At 43.1% G+C, this 20,810-nt stretch overlaps 1 protein-coding gene across 2 annotated transcripts in view; it reads left to right on the top strand.

The window, feature by feature from the left end:
* The window catches only part of MEAF6 (MYST/Esa1 associated factor 6), a 29,010-nt gene that overhangs the window by 4,626 nt on the left and 3,574 nt on the right, over window positions 1-20,810 (top strand). For both annotated transcript variants that reach the window (XR_007136603.1, XM_047793388.1), the window contains exons 3-5: window positions 1,323-1,410; window positions 1,544-1,589; window positions 17,406-17,598. Coding sequence is in view for 1 of the 2 variants with exons in the window: in XM_047793388.1 (XP_047649344.1) it covers window positions 1,323-1,410; window positions 1,544-1,589; window positions 17,406-17,598 (327 nt within the window). In the remaining variant the exon portion in view is untranslated. The remainder of the gene's footprint in view (window positions 1-1,322; window positions 1,411-1,543; window positions 1,590-17,405; window positions 17,599-20,810) is intronic.

The raw sequence follows: 20,810 nt of genomic DNA, 5'->3' as shown, positions 1-20,810 counted from the left end.
TGCGCCTGAGCCGCTGTGGTGACAGTGCCAGATCCTCAACCCACGGTACTACAGAGGAACTCCACTTTGTCTTTTTCTTGTCCCAGACCTGATATCAGTAATTTCTCTAAGGAACTCTCGTTCTTTCTTTAAAGTTTTTTTCTTTTTTGGCCGAGCCAAAGCATATGGAGTTCCTGGGCCAGGGATCAGATTGAGCGGCAGTTGCCATCTAGGCCGCAGTGGCGGCAACGCTGGATCCTTAACCCACTGTGTGGGGCTGGGGATTGAACACCATGGATCTCCTCTTTAAATTTTTTGGTTGTTTGTTTTTTTTTTTCATCTTTTTAGGGCTGCACCTGGAGCATATGGAGGTTCCCTGGCTAGGGATTGAACCAGAGCTTTAGCTGCTGGCCTGAACCATAGCCACCACAACGCCAGATTCAATTTTTTAAATTAAAGTTATTTAACAGAGATACTTCACATCATTATTAGTCTGTGCTAGATGTTTTTAGTGATAGGCATTAAAATAAATACATATTAAAACAAAAATGATTGCGGGAATTCCTGTCATGGTTCAATAGAAACAAATCTGACTAGTATCCATGAGGACATGGGTTCAATCCTTCGATCCCTGACCTTGCTCAGTGGGGTAAGGATCCGGCATTGCCATGAGCTGTGGTGTAGTTTGCAGTCACACATGAGACCTGGCGTTGCTGTGGCTGTGGCCTAGGCTGGCAGCTACAGCTCTGATTGGACCCCTAGGGAACCTTCATATGCCGTGGGTGTGGCCCTAAAAAGGCAAAATAAAATGAAAATGATTGTGAATCTAAAGCAAAAGCCATCTCAATGGAGCACATACAGTAGGTATATTGGAAAACATTGCTGTCTACTTAGGCATTCAGCATAAATATCATTTTGGTCAATCCCAGTGGAATGGAGGAGGCATTTTTGTAGGGAACTTGGTAATTTAAAAAAAAAAAAAATAGGAGTTCCCGTCGTGGCGCAGTGGTTAATGAATCCGACTAGGAACCATGAGGTTGCGGGTTCGGTCCCTGCCCTTGCTCAGTGGGTTGACGATCCGGCGTTGCCATGAGCTGTGGTGTAGGTTGCAGACGTGGCTCGGATCCCGAGTTGCTGTGGCTCTGGCGTTAGGCCGGTGGCTACAGCCTCCGATTGGACCCCTAGCCTGGGAACCTCCATATGCCGCAGGAGCGGCCCAAGAAATAGCAAAAAGACAAAAAAAAAAATATATATATATATATAGGCGTTTGCCCTAGGGCATCCTCAGCTTGAGCCATAACCAAAGCTTGGTGCTTATAATGAGTTTCTTGTGTGTATTTCAGAAACTCCAATAGCAAAAACGATCGAAGGAACCGGAAGTTTAAGGAAGCGGAGCGGCTCTTCAGTAAATCCTCAGTTACTTCAGCAGCTGTAAGTGAGGCAGGGGGCTCTTTCTGTGCCCATTTTTAAGAAAGACCTCAGTTAAATTTCTCTTTCCCTCCTTCTCTGAGTGCTCTCCTGAGGTCTGTGATAATTTTTCTAGTAACTGATGTTTTTCTTTTAGGCAGTAAGTGCATTGGCTGGAGTTCAGGACCAGCTCATTGAGAAGAGTAAGTTTATTTTTTTACTTTTTCATCAATTTTCTTGTGTGTGTGTGTGTGTGTGTCTTTTTTGAGGGTCACACTCTTGGCATATGGAGGTTCCCAGGCTAGGGGTCAAATCAGAGCTTCAGCTGCTGGCCCACACTACAGCCACAGCAACGGCGGATCTGAGCGAGTCTGCGACCTACACCACAACTCACGGCAACGCTGGATCCTTAACCTACTCCAGCAAGGCCAGGAAGTGAACCTGAGTCCTCATGGATACTAGTCAGGTTCGTTAACCACTGAGCCACGACAGGAGCTCCTCGTCAATTTACTCTTAAGCTACCCTGGCCCTTATGTGTAACTCCTGTCCAGTTGTGTGTCTGAAGACTGCATCTCTTACATTCATGCCTTTTGTTTCTAGAAGTTAGGAACCCTTTTGGGTATCCTTAATCATGCTTTTCTTTTGAGGAAGAAACTACCATATCCTTCCTGCCTTTTTAGACACACGAAAGTTGACTTTAGCTGCTCAAAGACACAAAGATATGTCTTCACTCCTGATAAGTCTTACGGAATTTTTTTGTTTTTGCTTTTTAGGGCCTCACTTGCAACATATGGAGGTTCCCAGGCTAGGGGTCAGATCAGCGCTGCAGCTGCCAGTCTACACCACAGCCACAGCAACGCAGGATCTGGGCCATGTCTGTGACCTACACCAAGCTCATGGCAACACCGGATCCTTAACCCACTGATAGAGGCCAGGGATTGAACCTGCATCCTCATGGATACTAGTCAGATTCATTAACCACTGAGCCACAATGGGAACTCGGGGAATTTTTTTTTTTTTTTTTTAAGGTAAAATATCCTTCTATTGTGGTAAATTTCAGGCATAGCCAATAAATTCCCATGTACCCAACTGATCCTCTGAACAGAATGTACCTATGTGTTCTTAAGTTTAAAATGGAGAGCAGATAGTATTTACTTGGTAGAGAAACTGTATCATTCTATGTTAGCCATATGTCTAATTCCTAGTGGTGGGACCTAGAGCTGCACATTTATCTTTCTGCACCAGACTCTGTGTAGCTGTGTTGGATGCTCTCCCCGTGTGTGGTCACTTTGAAACACACCCTGCTGTTTGTATCATAGCTGTGGGCTTTCAGAGGGTATACCTTGTTGTGGCATCCAGTTCTTTTGTTTGCATTATAGGATTTTGGTAGTTTGGGAATTGAACTACTCAGCGACTTCCGTTATTCCTGTGTACCTATTTTTGAGTTTTTAGCTTTAACCTTAACTCCTGTCCTGAGCTTTAGCCTGCCTTTCTAGGAAATTCTAGAAAAAGTCATCTAGAAGTTCCCGTTGTGGCTCAGTGGTTAACGAATCCAACTAGGAACCATGAGGTTTCGGGTTGGATCCCTGGACTTGCTCAGTGGGTTAAAGATCCGGCGTTGCCGTGAGCTGTGGTGTAGGTTGTAGATGCGGCTTGGAACCCTAGTTGCTGTGGCTCTGGTGGAGGCCGGTGGCTACAGCTCCGATTAGACCCCTAGCCTGGGAACCTCCATTAGCCACAGAAGCGGTCCAAGAAAAGGCAAAAAGACAAAAAAAAAAGTCTTCTAGACATTTCCACTTAGACTCAAACATTTTATCTAAAACCGAGTTGTTCTCTTTCCTTCAAAATGTGTCTGCTGGATTGTTTCTCTTCTTCAAAACTTGGTAGGCAGCTCTGACTCCTTTCTGCCAACCTCATCAGTTGGACCAAGTCTTTTTGATTCAGTTAAATATTTCTTCTCAAGTAGTACTGCTTCTAAGATGTAGAGACATTTCATCTGCTTTGTGGAATAATAAGACTGGTGAAGGAACATTCTGGACCTCAGTCCTGTGAGTTGAGATGGAACGATGTCTGACGACTCGGTTTTCACCGTTTTCACCAGAGCCTATTATCCCGCCCCAGGCTCTGGCAGTTGACTCTTTCTCTCTTTGTATGGGAAATGCTTAAAGCCAAGTTTGTGGTTCCTCTCCAGAAAGCAAATAGGAATTTATAGCATGCATTTTGGTTTTGTTTTTTTGTTGTGTTTTTGTTTTTGTTTTGGCCACCTCACGACATATGGAGTTCCCAGGCCAGGGATCAGATCCGAGCTGCAGCTGTGACCTACACCACAGTTGTGGCAGCACTGGATCCTTTAACCCACTGTGCTGGGCAAGGGATTGAACCTGCGTCCTGGTGCTGCAGAGACACTGCTGATCCCATTGTGGTACAGCAGGAACTCTATAGCATGCATTTTGGGAATGAATCTTAGCACTGTATCCAGCTACTTTTTTATTCTATTGCTCTTTGCTTTCCTTATCTCATTTTAAATTTATTTTGCTGGATTTCGCTATTTATCTGGCTTGGTTTCATTGGGCTTTATGAAACTTTTTTTTTCCTTTTTTTTTTTTTTGGTCTTTTTGCTATTTCTTTGGGCCGCTCTTGCGGCATATGGAGGTTCCCAGGCTGGGGGTCCAATCGGAGCTGTAGCCACCGGCCTATGCCAGAGCCACAGCAACGCGGGATCCGAGCCGTGTCTGCAACCTACACCACAGCTCACGGCAACGCCGGATCCCTAACCCACTGAGCAAGGCCAGGGATCGAACCCGCAACCTCATGGTTCCTAGTCGGATTCGTTAACCACTGGGCCACGATGGGAACTCCCCAAACTTTTTTTTTTTTTAAATCAGTTCTAGAAATTTCCCAGCTATTACCTCTTCAGATACTACATTTGTTCCATGCTCCCTCTTCTCCTTCTGATACTCTGGTTAAATGTACGTTAAACCCTCTCATTTTACTTTTTATGTCTTTTATGGTTTCTTCTGTATCTTTTATCTTTTTGTCTCCATGCTGCATTATGAGTCATTTTTTTTCTGACCTGCCGTTCACTTTTCAGTTGAGTCTGATTTACTGTTAAACCTTCTCTTGATTTTTAAATATTTTATTATTATGTTCTTAATTTCCAGGAATCCTACTTAGTTATTTTAAAAATCTGCTGTGGAATTCCAGTGGATTAAGGATCCAGTGTTGTCACCGCTGCGTTTTGAGTAATTCAGTCCCTGGCCTGGGAACTTCCACTTGCTGCAGGCACGGGCAAAAGAACAAAAAAAATCTGCCATGTAATTTTTCAGTAGCTTTCTTTGCAGTTATTTTTAAATGTCTTTTACTTCTTTAAGTATAGTAAGCAGAAATTTTTCTACAGTCTGTATTTTTTTTGTCTCTTTGCCATTTTCTTGGGCCGCTCCCGCAGCATATGGAGGTTCCCAGGCTAGGGGTCTAATCGGAGCTGTAGCCACCGGCCTATGCCAGAGCCACAGCAGCGCAGGATCTGAGCCTCGTCTGCGACCTACACCACAGCTCACGGCAACGCCGGATCCCTAACCCACTGAGCAAGGCCAGGGATCGAACCCGCAACCTCATGGTTCCTAGTCGGATTCATTAACCACTGAGCCACAATGGGAACTCCTACAGTCTGTATTTAATTTTAGTTTCTTAAGTCTTTAAGGGCCTCTTTAAGGATTGGTTTTTTTTGTTTTGTTTTGTTTTGTTTTTTGTCTTTTTTAGGTCCGCACCCGTGGCATGTGGAGGTTCCCAGGCTGTGGGTTGACTCGGAGCTGTAGCTGTTGGCCTGTGTATGCCACAGCAACGCAGGATCCAAGCTGCGTCTGCAACCTAATACCATAGCTTATGGCAATGCCAGGTCCTTAACCCACTGAGTGAGGCCAGAGATCAAACCCACATCCTCATGGATACTGTTGGATTTGTTAACCACTGCGCCACGACAGGAACTCCTCTCTTTGTTTTTGTTGGTTGTTACCCCTGAAATCTAATTTCCCTCTGTGCTTGATTATCTTTAGTCTGTGTACTACTCTCTGTAATTAAAAGTATTTGTAGAATAATTTGAGGGCTAGGATGCAGGTGCTGTCTTCCAGAGAACACCTATGTTTGCTCCTATTAGGACTGTTTGGAATCAAGTTCAAGGCTTGAGGGTCCCCACAGGGTCCAGGTGATCACACCAAGCTTTGATTCCAAGAGTGGAATAGTCTGCTTTGCCTTTCATTCTTTTTCCTTTGTACCGAGTCTCTTGTCTCAGAATTTTTTTGTAATAAATCCTATGGAATAACTTCTTCTTTTTTAAGGCCACACTTGCAGCATATGGAAGTTCCCCGGCTAGGGGCTGAATTGGAGCTGCAGCTGCTGGCCTACACCATGGCCATGGCAATGCCAGATCTCAGCCACATCTGTGACCTACACCACAGCTCATAACAACACCAGATCCTTAACCCACTGAACAAGGCCAGGGATTCCACAGCCTCAGGAATACTCATTGGGTTCTTAACCTGCTTCCATGACTTCTGTGTTCTTTATCTTTGGTGGCAGTGAAGTAAACATCCTTTTCTCATAGAATGTGGTCTTATATGTTCTTAGATCTCCAGGATTTTGGAATTCTGTACTATGGACATTTATTTTCAAACTATTCCAAGAAGTTTTCTCCAAAATGCATTACTTCTGCTCCCTTTGGCTTCTTATGTATCTACACTAGAAGGAGAGTGGATCAGCATGGTCCCCACAGGGGAATTTTATGCTAATTAGTGGAGCATTGTGTGTGTATATATATATTTTTTTCTTCTTTTTTTTTGTCTTTTTGTCTTTTTAGGGCTGCACTCTCAGCATATGGATGTTCCCAGGCTAGGGTTCCAATCAGAGCTGTAGCCACCAGCCTACACCACAGCCAGAGCCACAGCAATGACAGATCCAAGCCACGTCTGCGACCTACACCACAGCTCACGGCAATGCTGGATCCTTAACCCAGTGAGCGAGGCCAGGGATTGAACCCGCAACCTCATGGTTCCTAGTCGGATTCGTTTCTGCTGCGCCACAATGGGAAGTCCCATTGTATATTTTTGTAAAATGAATAAAGTAATAGAAAACAAAGGAGTCCCCTGGTGGTTAGCGCTTTCACTGCTGCAACCCATTTCAGTCCCTGGTCTGGGAACTGAGATCCTACATCAAGCCACTGCACACTGCAGCCAAAAGGAAAAGAAAAACAAGGCAGGCAGATTTTATCCAGTTTCTTGTAAAGGATCAGCAGTATGTCTCATTTGTTTTCCTGGACTCCTGAAGTTTTCATTAGAGCTTACCTCACTAGGATGCGTCTTGTTCTGATCATAGGTTACTGTCTTGGCACTGTTCAGTAAGTATTGTAATTGGCACTATTGTAATAAGTAGAATTCTTACTTATAGATTTATTCAACTTAAAATCTGACGTTCTTTGCTCTAAATGAGTTGCTCACTTTTATGTCAATTAAAAGCAAACTCTTGTGTCTCTTGATGGTGGCAGTGTCATAGGATTGACCGGCTTACTGCTATACCTTGAGATGTTGGAACCCAGCTGTCTCTTTTGCTGTTACTTCTCTTTTCCTTCCATGAACCAAGGGAAAAAAATGATTATTACTTTGTGGTCTCTCACTTTGTTGTTGTTGTTGTTTTGGCTGTGCTCTTGGCACACAAAAGTTCCTAGGCCAGAGATTGAACCTGTGCCACAGCAATGATAATGCCGGGTCCCCAACCTGCTGAGCCGCAGGGGAATTCCTCATTTTGTTTTTTTTGTTTGTTTGTTTTTTTTGTCTTTTGTCTTTGTTGTTGTTGTTGTTGTTGTTGTTGTTGCTATTTCTTGGGCCGCTCCCGCGGCATAAGGAGGTTCCCAGGATAGGGGTCCAATCGGAGCTGTAGCCACCGGCGTACGCCAGAGCCACAGCAACGCGGGATTCGAGCCACGTCTGCAACCTACACCACAGCTCACAGCAACGCCGGATCGTTAACTCACTGAGCAAGGGCAGGGACCAAACCCGCAACCTCATGGTTCCTAGTCGGATTTGTTAACCACTGCGCCACGACGGGAACTCCGAATTCCTCATTTTGTATTTTAATGGTGTTTAATCGAGTCTCCCCGGCTCCAGTTCCTCTTATAAATGGCTTCTAGCCTAATAATCCTAAAACACGGGTTTGCACAGAAAACCCAATATATAGTAGTTGTTTGGTGTTAGTTCCTTATTCAGAAATTCTGGGTGACTCTGCCTCATTATGTTCTGCCAGCAGCTGTTTTACTGCAAATAGCCTCGACTGTTTGGAATTTGACTTGTATGTTTGTAGATCTCAAGGATGTTGATATTTGAACACTTAATGTGGAGAGTTCCTGTTGTGGTGCAGCAGAAACGAATCCAACTAGTATCCATGAGAATGCAGGTTCGAGCCCCAGCCTTACTCAGTGGGTCAGGGATCTGGCGTTGCCATGTAGGTTGCAGGCCTGGCTCAGATCCCATGTTGTTGTGGCTGTGGTGTAGGCCAGCAGCTGTAGCTCTGATTCGATCCCTAGCCTGGGAACTTGCATATGCTGCTGGTGCGGCCCTAAAAAGCAAAACGAACAAACAAACAAAAAGAACAATTAATGTGTTCTGAACACTAAGCAAACACTGCACTTGCATTATCAGATTTAATCCTTAAAGCTACTCCTGGAAGGTAGTTACAGATTGTAAATGTCTTGAAGGTAAGGAATTGGCTGTAGCCTAGCATGTAGCCCAGTGTCTCATCCTTAAGAGATACTCAACTTGTGAGAGAAAGGCTTCCTATTTTACAGATGAGGAAACAGGCTCAGAAAGGTTAAGCAGCAAGTCAGTTCTCACAATGTCACCTCATACTGTCTCCCGAGATTAAGTCCCCTAACCTGACAGTTAAGCCTCCACTTGGCCTGTCATTCTGTTTCACCTGTTGTTTCTCAAGCTCTCAGTTTAAGAGGTGTTGTTTGATTTGTCTCAAATATACCTGATGTTTTCTAACCCTGTACTTCTGCTTGTGCTTTATTATTATTACTATTTTTTTTTGTCTTTTTAGGGCCATACCCTCGGCATATGGAGGTTCCCAGGCTAGGGGTCCAATCAGAGCTGCAGCTGTTGACCAATACCATAGCCACAGCAACTCGAGATCCGAGCCCTGTCTGCAGGCTACACACTGGCTCATGGCAATGCTGGATCCCTAACCTACTGAGTGGGGCCAGGGATCGAACCTGCGTCCTCATGGATACTAGTGTCAGATTCATGGCCGCTGAGTCATGACGGGAACTCCCCCATTGTATCTAATGTCCACATCAGCCCTTTGGGACATCAGTTACTGCCTGGACTCTATTCTTGGGGCTTTGATTTGATTTAAGCTGCTTTGATTTACACATGTGTATGTGTGTGCCTAATTTATAGAATGTGACCAACTCATCCATTTACTTAGTATTCCCATAGCAACTAGCCCCAAATGAATAAACAGTTGGTTTTGTTCATCAATGTAGTTTCTTAGAATTGCAACATAGACAAAAAAATTGCAGTATCTAGCTTGCCTTTCTTGTTCCTCACCACTGTAGTTAACCCTTCTCTCCCCCTGTGCCCAGCCCCTCCGCACTTAGTCCTATGTCCCTTCTCTCATCCTATCTATGATCTAAAGCTTATGTGACTACACGCCCTGTCAGCCTGTTACCTCCCATTTGCATTTTCAGAGATGGATTTTTTTTTTTTTTTGCTTTTTTTAGGGTGGCACCTGCAGCATATGGAGGTCCCCAGGCTAGGGGTCCAACAGGCTAGGGGTCCTATTGGAACTGTAACTACCAGCCTCTGCCACAGCCACAGCCACAGCAACATCAGACCCGAGCCACATCTTTGGCCTACAGCACAGCTCACGGCAACGCCAGATCCTTAACCTATTGAGCAAGGCCAGGGATCAGACCCACAACCTCATGATTCCTAGTCGGGTTCGTTTCCACTGTGCCACAGGGAACTCTGAGAGATGATATTTTTTACCTAAGTAAATAGGACTGGGTATGGGAGAGGAAGCCTATCCTGAACATATTTCTGCATCTTAGACTAATTTTTTTTTCTTTTTGAGCCACACCGGTGACATATTGGAAGTTCTCAGTTCAGGGATTGGATTCGAGCCACAGCTGTGACCTACATCATTGGGATTTTTAAAGTAATTAATTAATTAATTTGGCTGTGCCCTTGATATGTGGAAGTTCTTGGGGCAGGGATCGAATCCGAGCCACAGCTATAACTAGAGCCACAGCAGTGACGACACTGGGTCTTCAACCTGCTGAGCCATAGGGGGAACTCTGAGATCTACAGGTTTTTAAGTGCACAGTACGATATCATTTACTGTTCAGTGCTGCACCACAGATCTCTAGGACTTAATCTTCTTGCATGACTGAAACTTGATACTCATAGAACAGCAAACCCTGCACTGACCCCTCTCCCCAGCTGTTGGCAGCCACCATTCTGCTCTCTGCTTCTGTTGAGTTTGACTGTTTTAGATACTCATGTAAGTAGAATCATGCAGTAGTTACTTTTCTGTGACTGGCTTATTTCACTTAGCATACCGTCCTACAGGTTCATCCATGTTGCTGCATGTGACAAGATTATCTTCTTTTTAAGGCCGAATAACGGGTTCCATTCTGTGTATATACCACATTTTCTTTATCCGTTCCTCTGTTGTTGGACATTTAAGTTATATAAAAGATAGGCCCTTTGCACTAGAATCACACTTAAAAAACCTGAAACAGAACATGTATTAGTACTGCATTTCTTTTTTTTTCTTTTTTATAATGATTTTTATTTTTTCCATTATACCTGGTTTAGAGTGTTGCATTTCTTTTTAATGTTAAATAATACAGGCATATTTTGTTTTACTGCCCTTTGCTTTATAGCACTGTGCAGATACCTGCATTTTTTACAAATTGAAGGTTTGTGGCAACACTGTGCTGTCATATGATGGTTAGCATTTTTTAGCAATATTTTTAAATTAAGATATATGTATGTGACATATATAAAATTGTCATATATATATATGACACGTGTTTATATATAAGACATAATACTCTTGCACATGTAGTAGACCACAGAGTAGTGTAAACCTAATTTAAAAAAAATTTTTTATTGAAATTGATTTACAGTGTTCATTCAATTTCTGCTGTATTGCTGTACAGCAGGGTGACCCAGCCACCCATATACACCCATTCTTTCTTTCTTTCTTTCTTTTTTTTTTTTTTTTCATTTTCCATCATGTTCAAACCCAAGAGTCCGGACACTGTTCCCCATGCTGTACAGCAGAACCCTATCACCCATCCATTCTAAATGTAACAGTCTGCATTTACTAACCCCAAACTTTCCGTCAGTCACCTTCCCTCCCCTGCCTTGGCAAACACAAGTCTGCCCTCCATGTCCATGATCTCTTTCTGCTTTGTAGAGAGATCATTTGTACCATATTTTATATTATTATTTTATTTTATTTTTTGGGATCTTTTTAGGCATATGGAAGGTCCCACACTAGGGGTCAAATCAGAGATGCAGCTGCCTGCTCATGCCACAGCCAGAGCAACTCAGGATCTGAGTCACGTTCATGACCTAAGCCACAGCTTGCAGCAATGCTGGATCCTTAACCCACTGAGCAAGGTCAGAGATAGAACCTCATGGACACTAGTTAGTTCTTAACGTGCTGAGCCACAACAGGAACTCTGCCATATTTTAGACTCCTCATGTAAGTGATATCATTTGGTGCTTGTCTTTCTCCTTCTGATTTACTTCACTTAGTATGAAAGTCTCTAGTTCCGTCCATGTTGATGCAAATGGCATTACTTTGTCCTTTTCAATGGCTGAGTAGTATTCCATTGTGTGTATGTATCACATCTTCTTAAGCCATTCATCTGTCCATGGACATTTGGGTTGTTTTCCTGTCTTGGTTATTGCAAATAGTGCTACAGTGAACATAGAGGTGCATGTATCTTTTTCAGTGAAAGTTGTATCTGGATAGATGCCCAGGAGTGGGATTGCTGGATCATGTGGTAGTTCTATATTTAGTTTTCTGAGGTACTTCCATACTGTTTTCCATAGTGGTTGTACTGATTTACATTCCCACCAGTAGTGAAGGAGGGTTCTCTTTTCTCTACAACCTTTCCAGCATTTGTTGTTTCTTGACTTGTTAACAATGCCCACTCTAACTGGTGTGAGGCGGTACCTCATTGTAGGTTTGATTTTCATTTCTGTAATAGTGATGTTGAGCATTTTTTCATCTGTATGTCTTCTTTGGAGAAATGTCTATTTAGGTCTTCTCATTTTTCAATTGGGTTTTTTGTTGTTGTTGTTGTTGTGTTACGTGAGCTGTTTGAGTATTTTGGAGATTAAACCTTGTCAAAGATTAAACCTTGCAAAGAGTTTCTCCCATGCTGTAGGTTGTCTTTTCATTTTTTTTTTTTTCGTCTTTTGTCCTTTTAGGGCCGCACCAGCGGCATATGGAGGTTCCCAGGCTAGGGGTCTAATCGGAGCTGTTGCTGCCAGCCTATGCCAGAGCCACGGCAGCGCCAGATCCAAGCCGCGTCTGTGACCTACACCATAGCTCACAGGCAATGCTGGATCCTTAACCCACTGAGCAAGGCCAGGGGTCAAACCTGCAACCTCATGGTTCCTGGTCGGATTCGTTTCCCTTGAGCCATGATGGGAACTCCTGTCTTTTCATTTTTTTAATGGTTCCCTTTACTGTGCAGAAGCTTTTGGGTTTAATTAGGTCCCATTGGTTTATTTTTGTCTTTATTGTCATTCTAGGAGGTGGATCAAACAAGATATTGCTGTGATTTAGGTCAAAGAGCATTCTGCCTATGTTTTCCTCTAGGAATTCTATAGTATCTGGCCTTACATTTAGGTCTTTAATCCATTTCAAGTTTATTTTTGTGTATAGTGTGAGAGAATGTTCTAATTTCATTCTTTTATATGTGGCTGTCCAGTTTTCCCAGCACCACTTATTGAAGAGACTTTCTTTCCTCCATTGTATATTCTTGCCTCCTTTGTCATAGATAAGTGCTTGAGTTTATTTCTGGGCTTTTTACCCTGTTCCATTTATCTATATTTCTGTTTTTGTGCCTGTACTGTACTGTTTTGATGACTGTAGCTTTGTAGTATATTCTTAAGTCAAGGAGCCTGATTCATTTAGTTCCGATTTTTCTGTTTTTTTGTTGTTGTCTTTTTGGCCTTTCTTGGGCCGCTCTCACAGCATATGGAGGTTCCCAGGCTAGGGGTCGAATTGGAGCTGTAGCCACTGGCCTACACCAGAGCCACAGCAACTCGGGATCCGAGCCGTGTCTGCAACCTACACCACAGCTCAGGGTAACGCCGGATCCTTAACCCTCTGAGCAAGGCCAGGGATCCAACCCACAACCTCATGGTTCCTAGTAGGATTCGCTAACCACTGAGCCATGCGGGAACTCACCGATTTTTCTTTTCAATATTGTTTTGGCTATTCAAGTTTTTTTGTGTTTTAAACCTAACTTTTGGAAGTCCCATTGTGGCTTAGTGGTAATGAGCCCAGCTAGTATCTGTGAGGGTGTGAGGTAGATCCCTGGCTTCACCCAGTGGGTTAAGGATCCGGCTTGCCATGAGCTGTGGTGTAGGTTGCATGCGTGACTCAGATCCCTCATTGCTGTGGCTGTGGTGTAGGCTGGCAGCTGCAATTCTGATTTGACCCCTAGCCCAGAACTTCCATATGCCATGGGTGTGGCCCTAAAAAGACAGAAGCAAAAAACCCTAAACTTTTTTTTTTTTTTTGTCTTTTTAGGGCTGAACCTGAGGTATGTGGAGGTTCCCAGACTAGGGGTTGACTCAAGAGCTGTAGCCACTAGTCTACACCACAGCCACAGCAATGCCAGATATGAGCTGTGTCTGTGACCTGTGCTACAGCTCATGGCAACACTGGATCCTTAACCCACTGAGGGAGGTCAGGGATCGAACCTGCGTCCTCATGGATACTAGCCAGATTCCTTTCTGCTGAGCCACGATGGGAACTCCAACCCCTCTAACTTTTATATGCACTTGGAAACCAAAAAATTGTGTAAGTTGCTTTATTTTGATACTTGCTTTACTGTTTGGTCTGGAACTGAATCCACAATATCTCTGAGATGTACCTGTATTCCATTGCATGGATATACCACATTTTATTTATGTATTCATCAGTTGATGGGCATTTGGCTACTGTGAGTAATACTTCTGTGAACATTTATGGCAAGTTTTATGTGAACATGTTATCATTTCTCTTGGATATATACTCAGGAGTGGAATCGCTGGTGATTTGCTAACTCTTTGTTCAGTCTTTTGTGGAGCTGCCAAACTGTTTCCCAAGGCAGCAGTACCATTTTACATTCCCATCAGCAGTGTACGAGGGTTCCGGTGTCTCCATGTCCTTATCAACACTTATCATTGTCTTTCCATTATAGCCGCTCTAGTGGGTATGAAGTGCTATTTCATTGTTTTGTTTTGTTTTTTTCTTTATAGGGCCGCATCTGTGGCATATGGAGGTTCTCAGACTAGGGATCGAATTGAAGCTATAGCTGCTGGCCTACACCACGGCCATAGCAGCAAGGGATCTGAGTCACATATGCAACCTGTACTACAGCTCATAGCAACCCGATCCTTAACCCACTGAGTGACGCCAGGGATCAACCCTACACCTTCATGGATACCAGTTGGGCTCATTACCACTGAGCGACAATGGGAACTCTGAGTCTGCATTTTTAATCAATTCTCAGATGAGGGATCCTAGTAGGGATTGTTAACCGCTGAGCCACGAAGGGAACTCCCTATCTCGTTGTAGTTTTGATTTGCATTCCCTTAATAACGAATGATGTTGAGCATCTTTTCATGTGCTTATTGGCCACTTGTTTATCTTCTTTTGAGACATGTCTATTCAAATCCTTTGTTGGGAGTTCCGTCGTGGCGCAGTGGTTAACGAATCCGACTAGGAACCATGAGGTTGTGGGTTCTATCCCTGGCCTTGCTCAGTGGGTTAAGGATCTGGCGTTGCCGTGAGCTGTGGTGTAGGTTGCAGACGTGGCTTGGATCCCGCGTTGCTGTGGCTCTGGCGTAGGCCGGAGGCTACAGCTCCAATTTGACCCCTAGCCTGGGAACCTCCATATGCTGCAGAAGCGGCCCAAAGAAATAGCAAAAAGCCCAAAAAAAAAAAAAATCCTTTGTTGATTAAAAAAAAAAATGTTTTTGGCTTTTCTTCTTATTTAGTTCTAAGAGTTCTTTATTATGTATTTTGGATACAAGTCTTTATCGGAATTATGATTTACAAATATTTTTTCCCATTCTGTGGGTTGTGTTTTTTTTTTAATCCTTTTTTTTAGGTAACATTGGTTTAAAACATGTAAATTTCAATATACACAACATTATATTTTGATTTTATGTATATACGACAGCGTGCTCACCACAAGTTTAGTTTCCTTCTGTTACCATGTAGTTGACCTCCATTACTCATTTTTTTTTTTTTTTTTAGCTATTTCTTGGGCCGCTTCTGCGGCATATGGAGGTTCCCAGGCTAGGAGTCGAATCAGAGCTGTAGCCTCTGGCCTACGCCAGAGCCACAGCAACGTGGGATCCGATCCGAGCCTGCAACCTATACCACAGCTCACAGCAACGCCGGATCATTAACCCACTGGGCGAGGCCAGGGATCCAACCCTCAACCTCATGTTTCCTAGTCGGATTCGTTAACCACTGCGCCACGACGGGAACTCCCCATTACTCATTTTGCCCTTACCTCCCCCCTGTGGGTTTTTTACTTTTTTTTTTGGTGATACATGCAGCTCAAGAGTTTTATATGAATGACATGGTTCACTTTACATATACTTTCTTCTGTCATGCTTGTTTTTGTGGTCTTAGCTAAGAACCTTTGCCTAATCCAATGGATTCTAAAAGTTTTATAGCTCCTGCATTTAGGTCTGTGATCCATTTCGAGTTATTATTGTCATTATTTTTTTGGCTTTGCCGGCACCATGTGGAAATTCTCAGTCTAGGGATCGAACCTGCGCCGCAGCAGTGACCCCAGCTGCTGCAGTGATAATGCCAGATCCTTAACCCACTGCGCCACAAAGGAACTCCCATTTCAAGTTGTTTATTTATTTATTTTTTTCTGTCTTTTCTAGGGCCTCACCAGCCATACATATATGGAGGTTCCCAGGCTAGGGGTCTAGTCGGAGCTATAGCTGCTGGCCTACGCCAGAGCCACAGCAACTCGGGGTCCAAGCTGTGTCTATGACCTACACCACAGCTCATGGCAACCCCAGATCCTTAACCCACTGAGCGAGGCCAGGGATCAAACCTTCAACCTCATGGTTCCTAGTCGGATTCATTAACCACTGAGCCACGATGGGAACTCCATGAAGTGAATTTTTGTATATGGTGTGAGATAGGGTTGCAGGCTTCAGTGATCTCAGCACCATTTGTCAAAAAGACTATCCTTTTTTCATTGAATTGTCTTGTCACCACTGAAAATCAGTTGATCATAAATGTAAGGATTTATATCTGGACGCTGAATTCTGTTCCCTTGACCTATGGTCTGTTCTTATGCCACTACTACACAGTCTTGTTACTCTAGCTTTGTGTGGTAAGTTGTGAGGTTCTTTTGCTAATTTTTACATGAAATCTGTTTTCCTAAACTTCAGGACAGGATTGATCAGTTTACTTTTTCTAGCTTCATAGTTTTAGAACTCTTCTCTTTTCTTGGTTTCATGAAGTCTTCAAAAATAGGGTTTCATGATGGCTGAGATCCCGTTTGCTTTCTCTTTGCTTTCTCCTGCTTTTTGGGGCCTGCATCTTTTAGCTCTCGTATCCCTGTGCTACTCAGTTTGGAATCTTTCCCAGCAGTTTATGATATAAAAACATAAAAAGAAGAAAGCTGGTCACTGGTCCTGCTGTTCATGTAACCTCTTTTAACAATTTTTAGAAATAGGTAATGTACATATTTAGGATTCTTCAACAGTTCAGTAAAGTGAAAGTCTTCCCCCATCCTTTCGTATTAAGAGTTTCAAGAATTTCCTTTCAGAAAGAAAAAGTATACATTTACCAAAATATATGTAGTTTTTCATGGGTTTCCTGTCGTGGCTCAGTGGTTAACGAATCTGACTAGGAACCATGAGGTTGCGGGTTCGATTCCCAGCCTCGCTCAGTGGGTTAAGAATCCGGTGTTGCCGTGAGCTGTGGTGTAGGTTGCAGATGCAGCTCGGATCCAATGTTGCTGTGGCTCTAGCGTAGGCCAGTGGCTACAGCTCCGATTAGACCCCTAGCCTGGGAACCTCCATATGCCATGCGAGCAGCCCTAGAAAAGGCAAAAAGACCAAAAAAAAAAAAAAATATATATATATATATGTAGTTTTTCTTAAAAAACATGTATTTATATAAATTGTTCTTGAACTTGCTTGTTTAGTATATCTAAAGGATGTTTTAAATTGGGAATATGTATCATCTGAAGGCTATTATTACCATTAAAAATATCATTTTTAAGGCTTCTGAGAGTAACTTAGGTAATGGGGCTCTTCTCTTGGGCCAGTTTTCTTGGTGGGAAGTCAGGATTCCTGTGTGGTTTAGGGAAGGAACCAGGGCCAGCTGTAGGGCGTTTTCCCAAGGTCATCTCTCACCTCCCAAGATTTATGTGATGTTTTCTGTAATGCTTCTCTTATAATTATTAATCCCATTAATGTATCCTATGAGGTTATCCTGGTTGTGTGGTCCAGTCTCCCAGCTGTCCGTCATCTGTTGCCTCTGGTTACACTGTTTCAGGTTATAGGTTTTTCAGGACCTCTGGTAACTTTGATGCTTTGACTGTATGTATCTTCCTTGTCAATTGGTCCTTGAGGATAAGAGATAGTCTTCTGTGTATTAGGGCTCAGAAAGCATCTTTCCTGACTTGATGGACAGGCTGCCTGAGAATACTGATGACGCTTTGGGGGATTTGTGTTTATTCCCTCCAGGGGAACCAGGAAGTGGGACGGAAAGTGATACTTCTCCTGACTTCCACAATCAGGAAAATGAGCCCAGCCAGGAGGACCCTGAGGATCTGGATGGATCTGTGCAGGGAGTGAAACCTCAGAAGGCTGCTTCTTCTACTTCCTCAGGGAGTCATCACAGCAGCCATAAAAAACGGAAGAATAAAAACCGGCACAGGTCAGTGGCAGGGACCACCTTTACCCATCCCAGCCCCACACACTTAGAGCTTCCATGACCATTGCTGTGAAGGGACTTTACTGAAATAAACATTATTTGGGGTTGGTGCAGTCTTTCTGTTGCTGATGGGGAGACATTCATGTGGTCCAAGGGAAACAGGCTCATTTTTCTCTCTCTAAGGGAGGAATTGGTAGGTATCAGAGTAACTCCGAAGGAAGACAACTTTCTCACTGTTTCTAGTGTAGACAGATTTGATTCCATGACACTTTTGTTTAATGCAGTGACTCTGAAGTCTTTTTAGAGGAGGAAAAGGGAAGTAGAATGGAATCTCTGTACTAGCATTTGGAAAGTGCCACTAGTATGTATCGGGAAGGGGCAAAGTGGGATAAGTCTTTTGCTCTTAATGCTGATCCCTGCCTATTTTTATTCCCTGGAAGATGGAGAAAACTGATCTGACATGCCTTTTTTCTTGTTAAATACAAGTTTTTTGATTCTGATTTAAAAATTTTTATATATCACTGCAATATACTGATTTTAGTATCACAGGAACAGTCTAAAGGCTGTAAGATATGAGAGCACCTTTCTAGATAATGTTGGTCTGCTGGGTTTTTTTGTTTTTGTTTTTTTGTTTCTTTTTTGCAGTGCGTAATGAGATAGGAATCACATTGGTGGGCAGAGATGTCAGGGGACAGCCAGAGAGGTCACGTGTCCCCCTGCTTAGGGTTAGTATGATAGTTCCGGGGCCTATTAGCTTAGATAATTGGAAATTATACAGCTGCACTCAGAGAGGGTAATGCATAGTTTCTGGAGGCGGGATTCTTGTCCCCAAACCTTCTTCTGAGAGGCATGAAAACCAGATGCTCAGTAGGCTGGCTTTTTCCTGCCCCACTTAGGAGCCTACCTGCCGAGGAGATGAAAGGGGGCGTGCAAGGACTGGGTGGGGTTTCGTGTCCTCCAGTTTGCTTCTGGGCTGGCTTGTCCCATAAAACATTCCTTCACACTTGCAGGGTGTTAATGTTAGCTTGGTGGCTGTGGCACACAGGGATAACAGAGAATTGACTCTTAACGGGTGTAAGCCTCCTTGGTATCAACTGATTCTTTAATTCTTTTAAGAGCTTTTCTTGTCTGGTGGTGGTGGTTTTTAGACTGTAGGAATAGTGTATTCTCCAGATAGTGACTAAGGACAGCTGCTTCACATTTTTCTGCAAACCAAAAATCACACGCCAGTCTCATAAGTGCAGTAAGAAAGAGCCAACATTACATACCTTTTTTTTTTTGGGTAAGGCTATAGTGAATTTGGTCACTGTGAAAGGACTGATGCTAGCTTAATCATAAACAGCAGAGAAGCATACTCTTAAACGTTTTTTTTAATTGTCAAGATAAAAAGATCATGTCCTGTGTTGCTTTTATTAAGTTTACCCTAGTGTCATTTTAAAAGAAAGAATCGTTTGCCTATTTCAGAGTATCTAGAGTAGGGGGTAAAGTCCTTGAAAGTTCCTGGGGCATCTTTTCCCTTCCTGGTACAATAGACTCTCTAGATAGCTATTTTTTATTTCAGGTAATACCTTCTTTTTCTTAATGATCTGATCAGTTGATAAAAGGGAATTAGGCATTGAACTTAACTTTCTTCTTGCAGGTTTCTAGTAGACTCCCATAGGAACAGCGTTTCTTAGCCTTCCTTCACGCGGCCCTAGGGGCTAACTCCTTCCAGAAGAATCCTAGGATTTGTGAAGATCTTTGATGTTATTTATTGTTTTCACAGTGGGGCTTTCTGTCTGGAAAGCAGGTCCTTTTGTCATTCCCTTGGTTTACTCTCTGACTGGGCTTCTCCCAAGGCCTTAGGGACTCACCTGCCACCAGGGAGGAGGGTGGAGCTGGTTTGCCGTCTTCCTGGAGAAAACACCTTTAGTGCCCCTTCTCGGATTCCTGTCATCTTTAGTCAGGAATTGTGTCTGGCCGAACCCCTCACCCCCTGACTGATGCTGTCTCAGTGGGTCTGACAGATCGGGGGTGGGGCTGGAGCACTTTGCCTGCACAAGTTGGTAACTTTGCTCCTGGTACAGCATTGTTTCTGCTCCAATGTGCCACACCTTATATAGTCAGCTAAAGCCCATAGTAAATTATTTCAACAAAAGTCTGCATACCCCCCATGTGCCAGGACCTTTTAGTTTAGTAGAAATAAAGTTTTCCTTTGGCAAAAAGGAATAACTTTGAATTTGTCCTCTTTAGGAATATGAAAGTTTATCAAACAATTTTTAGCATTCATAAAAGATAGCAATAATATAAATTCTCGTGTTTTATGTAGTAACTGAATGATAAGTCCCAATGTCTTTAAAGAAAAAACTTGAAGTTATAACCTACAGTTGCTCTTACAGGTTTTTACTACTATATCTAGAATTCTTCTAGGTGGTTTATGAAGTTTTCATTAAATAGGTACAGAATTTCTGGACAAAGTTTTAGGCTGAAAGTTTAATTTTTGATAGTTTCTGGTTTGTGCACTTACTGTATACTTTTCCTAAATGTCTTATGTGAAACTATTGCATAAGAGCTATTGAAGTGAAGCTTTTTTCCAGCTTCACTCTTGCAAACATTGGCTAGGAGGAAATACAGCCGTTTTGTATATTGTTTTGCCACCTATCTACAGTCTGAAAGGCACTGGAACCAGCTAAGGAACCGGTGTCATGCTCCTGGTTAATGTTTGCTTTGGAGGTCTGCCCAGACCACGGTCTGTTAGCAGTGATGGCTGGAAATGACCTTCTCCTCTGGGCGGCTCCTATCCAGACCCCTGAGGCTTGGGTGCTCACAGATGTCAGCTTCCCTTTGTTTTAAGAGAGGAGCTGCAGGCCTTGGCATTCCCATATTGCAGCCCTGACATAAACCACTAACTGCCCTCACTGATTCAGGGGCAGAGTAGTATGGCTTTGTAGTTTCTAGAACAAGACTCTTATCTGACCCTTGGCTTCCAGCATAAATGCTGAGAGAAGGAGTATTATGTTTGGACACGCTTAAGACATAAAACTTAGAAATTGCAGAATGTTTTCTTTTTCAAAAATTGATGATGCGTTTATCTTTCATTTTCGTGAAAGTATATTATGCTAAGTTGTTCGTACTGTCTTCAAAGCACCTTTCATTATATGACTAAACCTTTTCTCTATTCCTTCTAATGCCCCGTTTTATTTTTCATTACATTTAAATATTTTAAAAGTTCTAAC

This window comes from Phacochoerus africanus, chromosome 8 (genome assembly GCF_016906955.1).
Source record: "Phacochoerus africanus isolate WHEZ1 chromosome 8, ROS_Pafr_v1, whole genome shotgun sequence".
NCBI lineage: Eukaryota > Metazoa > Chordata > Mammalia > Artiodactyla > Suidae > Phacochoerus > Phacochoerus africanus.
This window is presented reverse-complemented; position numbering and strand designations above follow the sequence as displayed.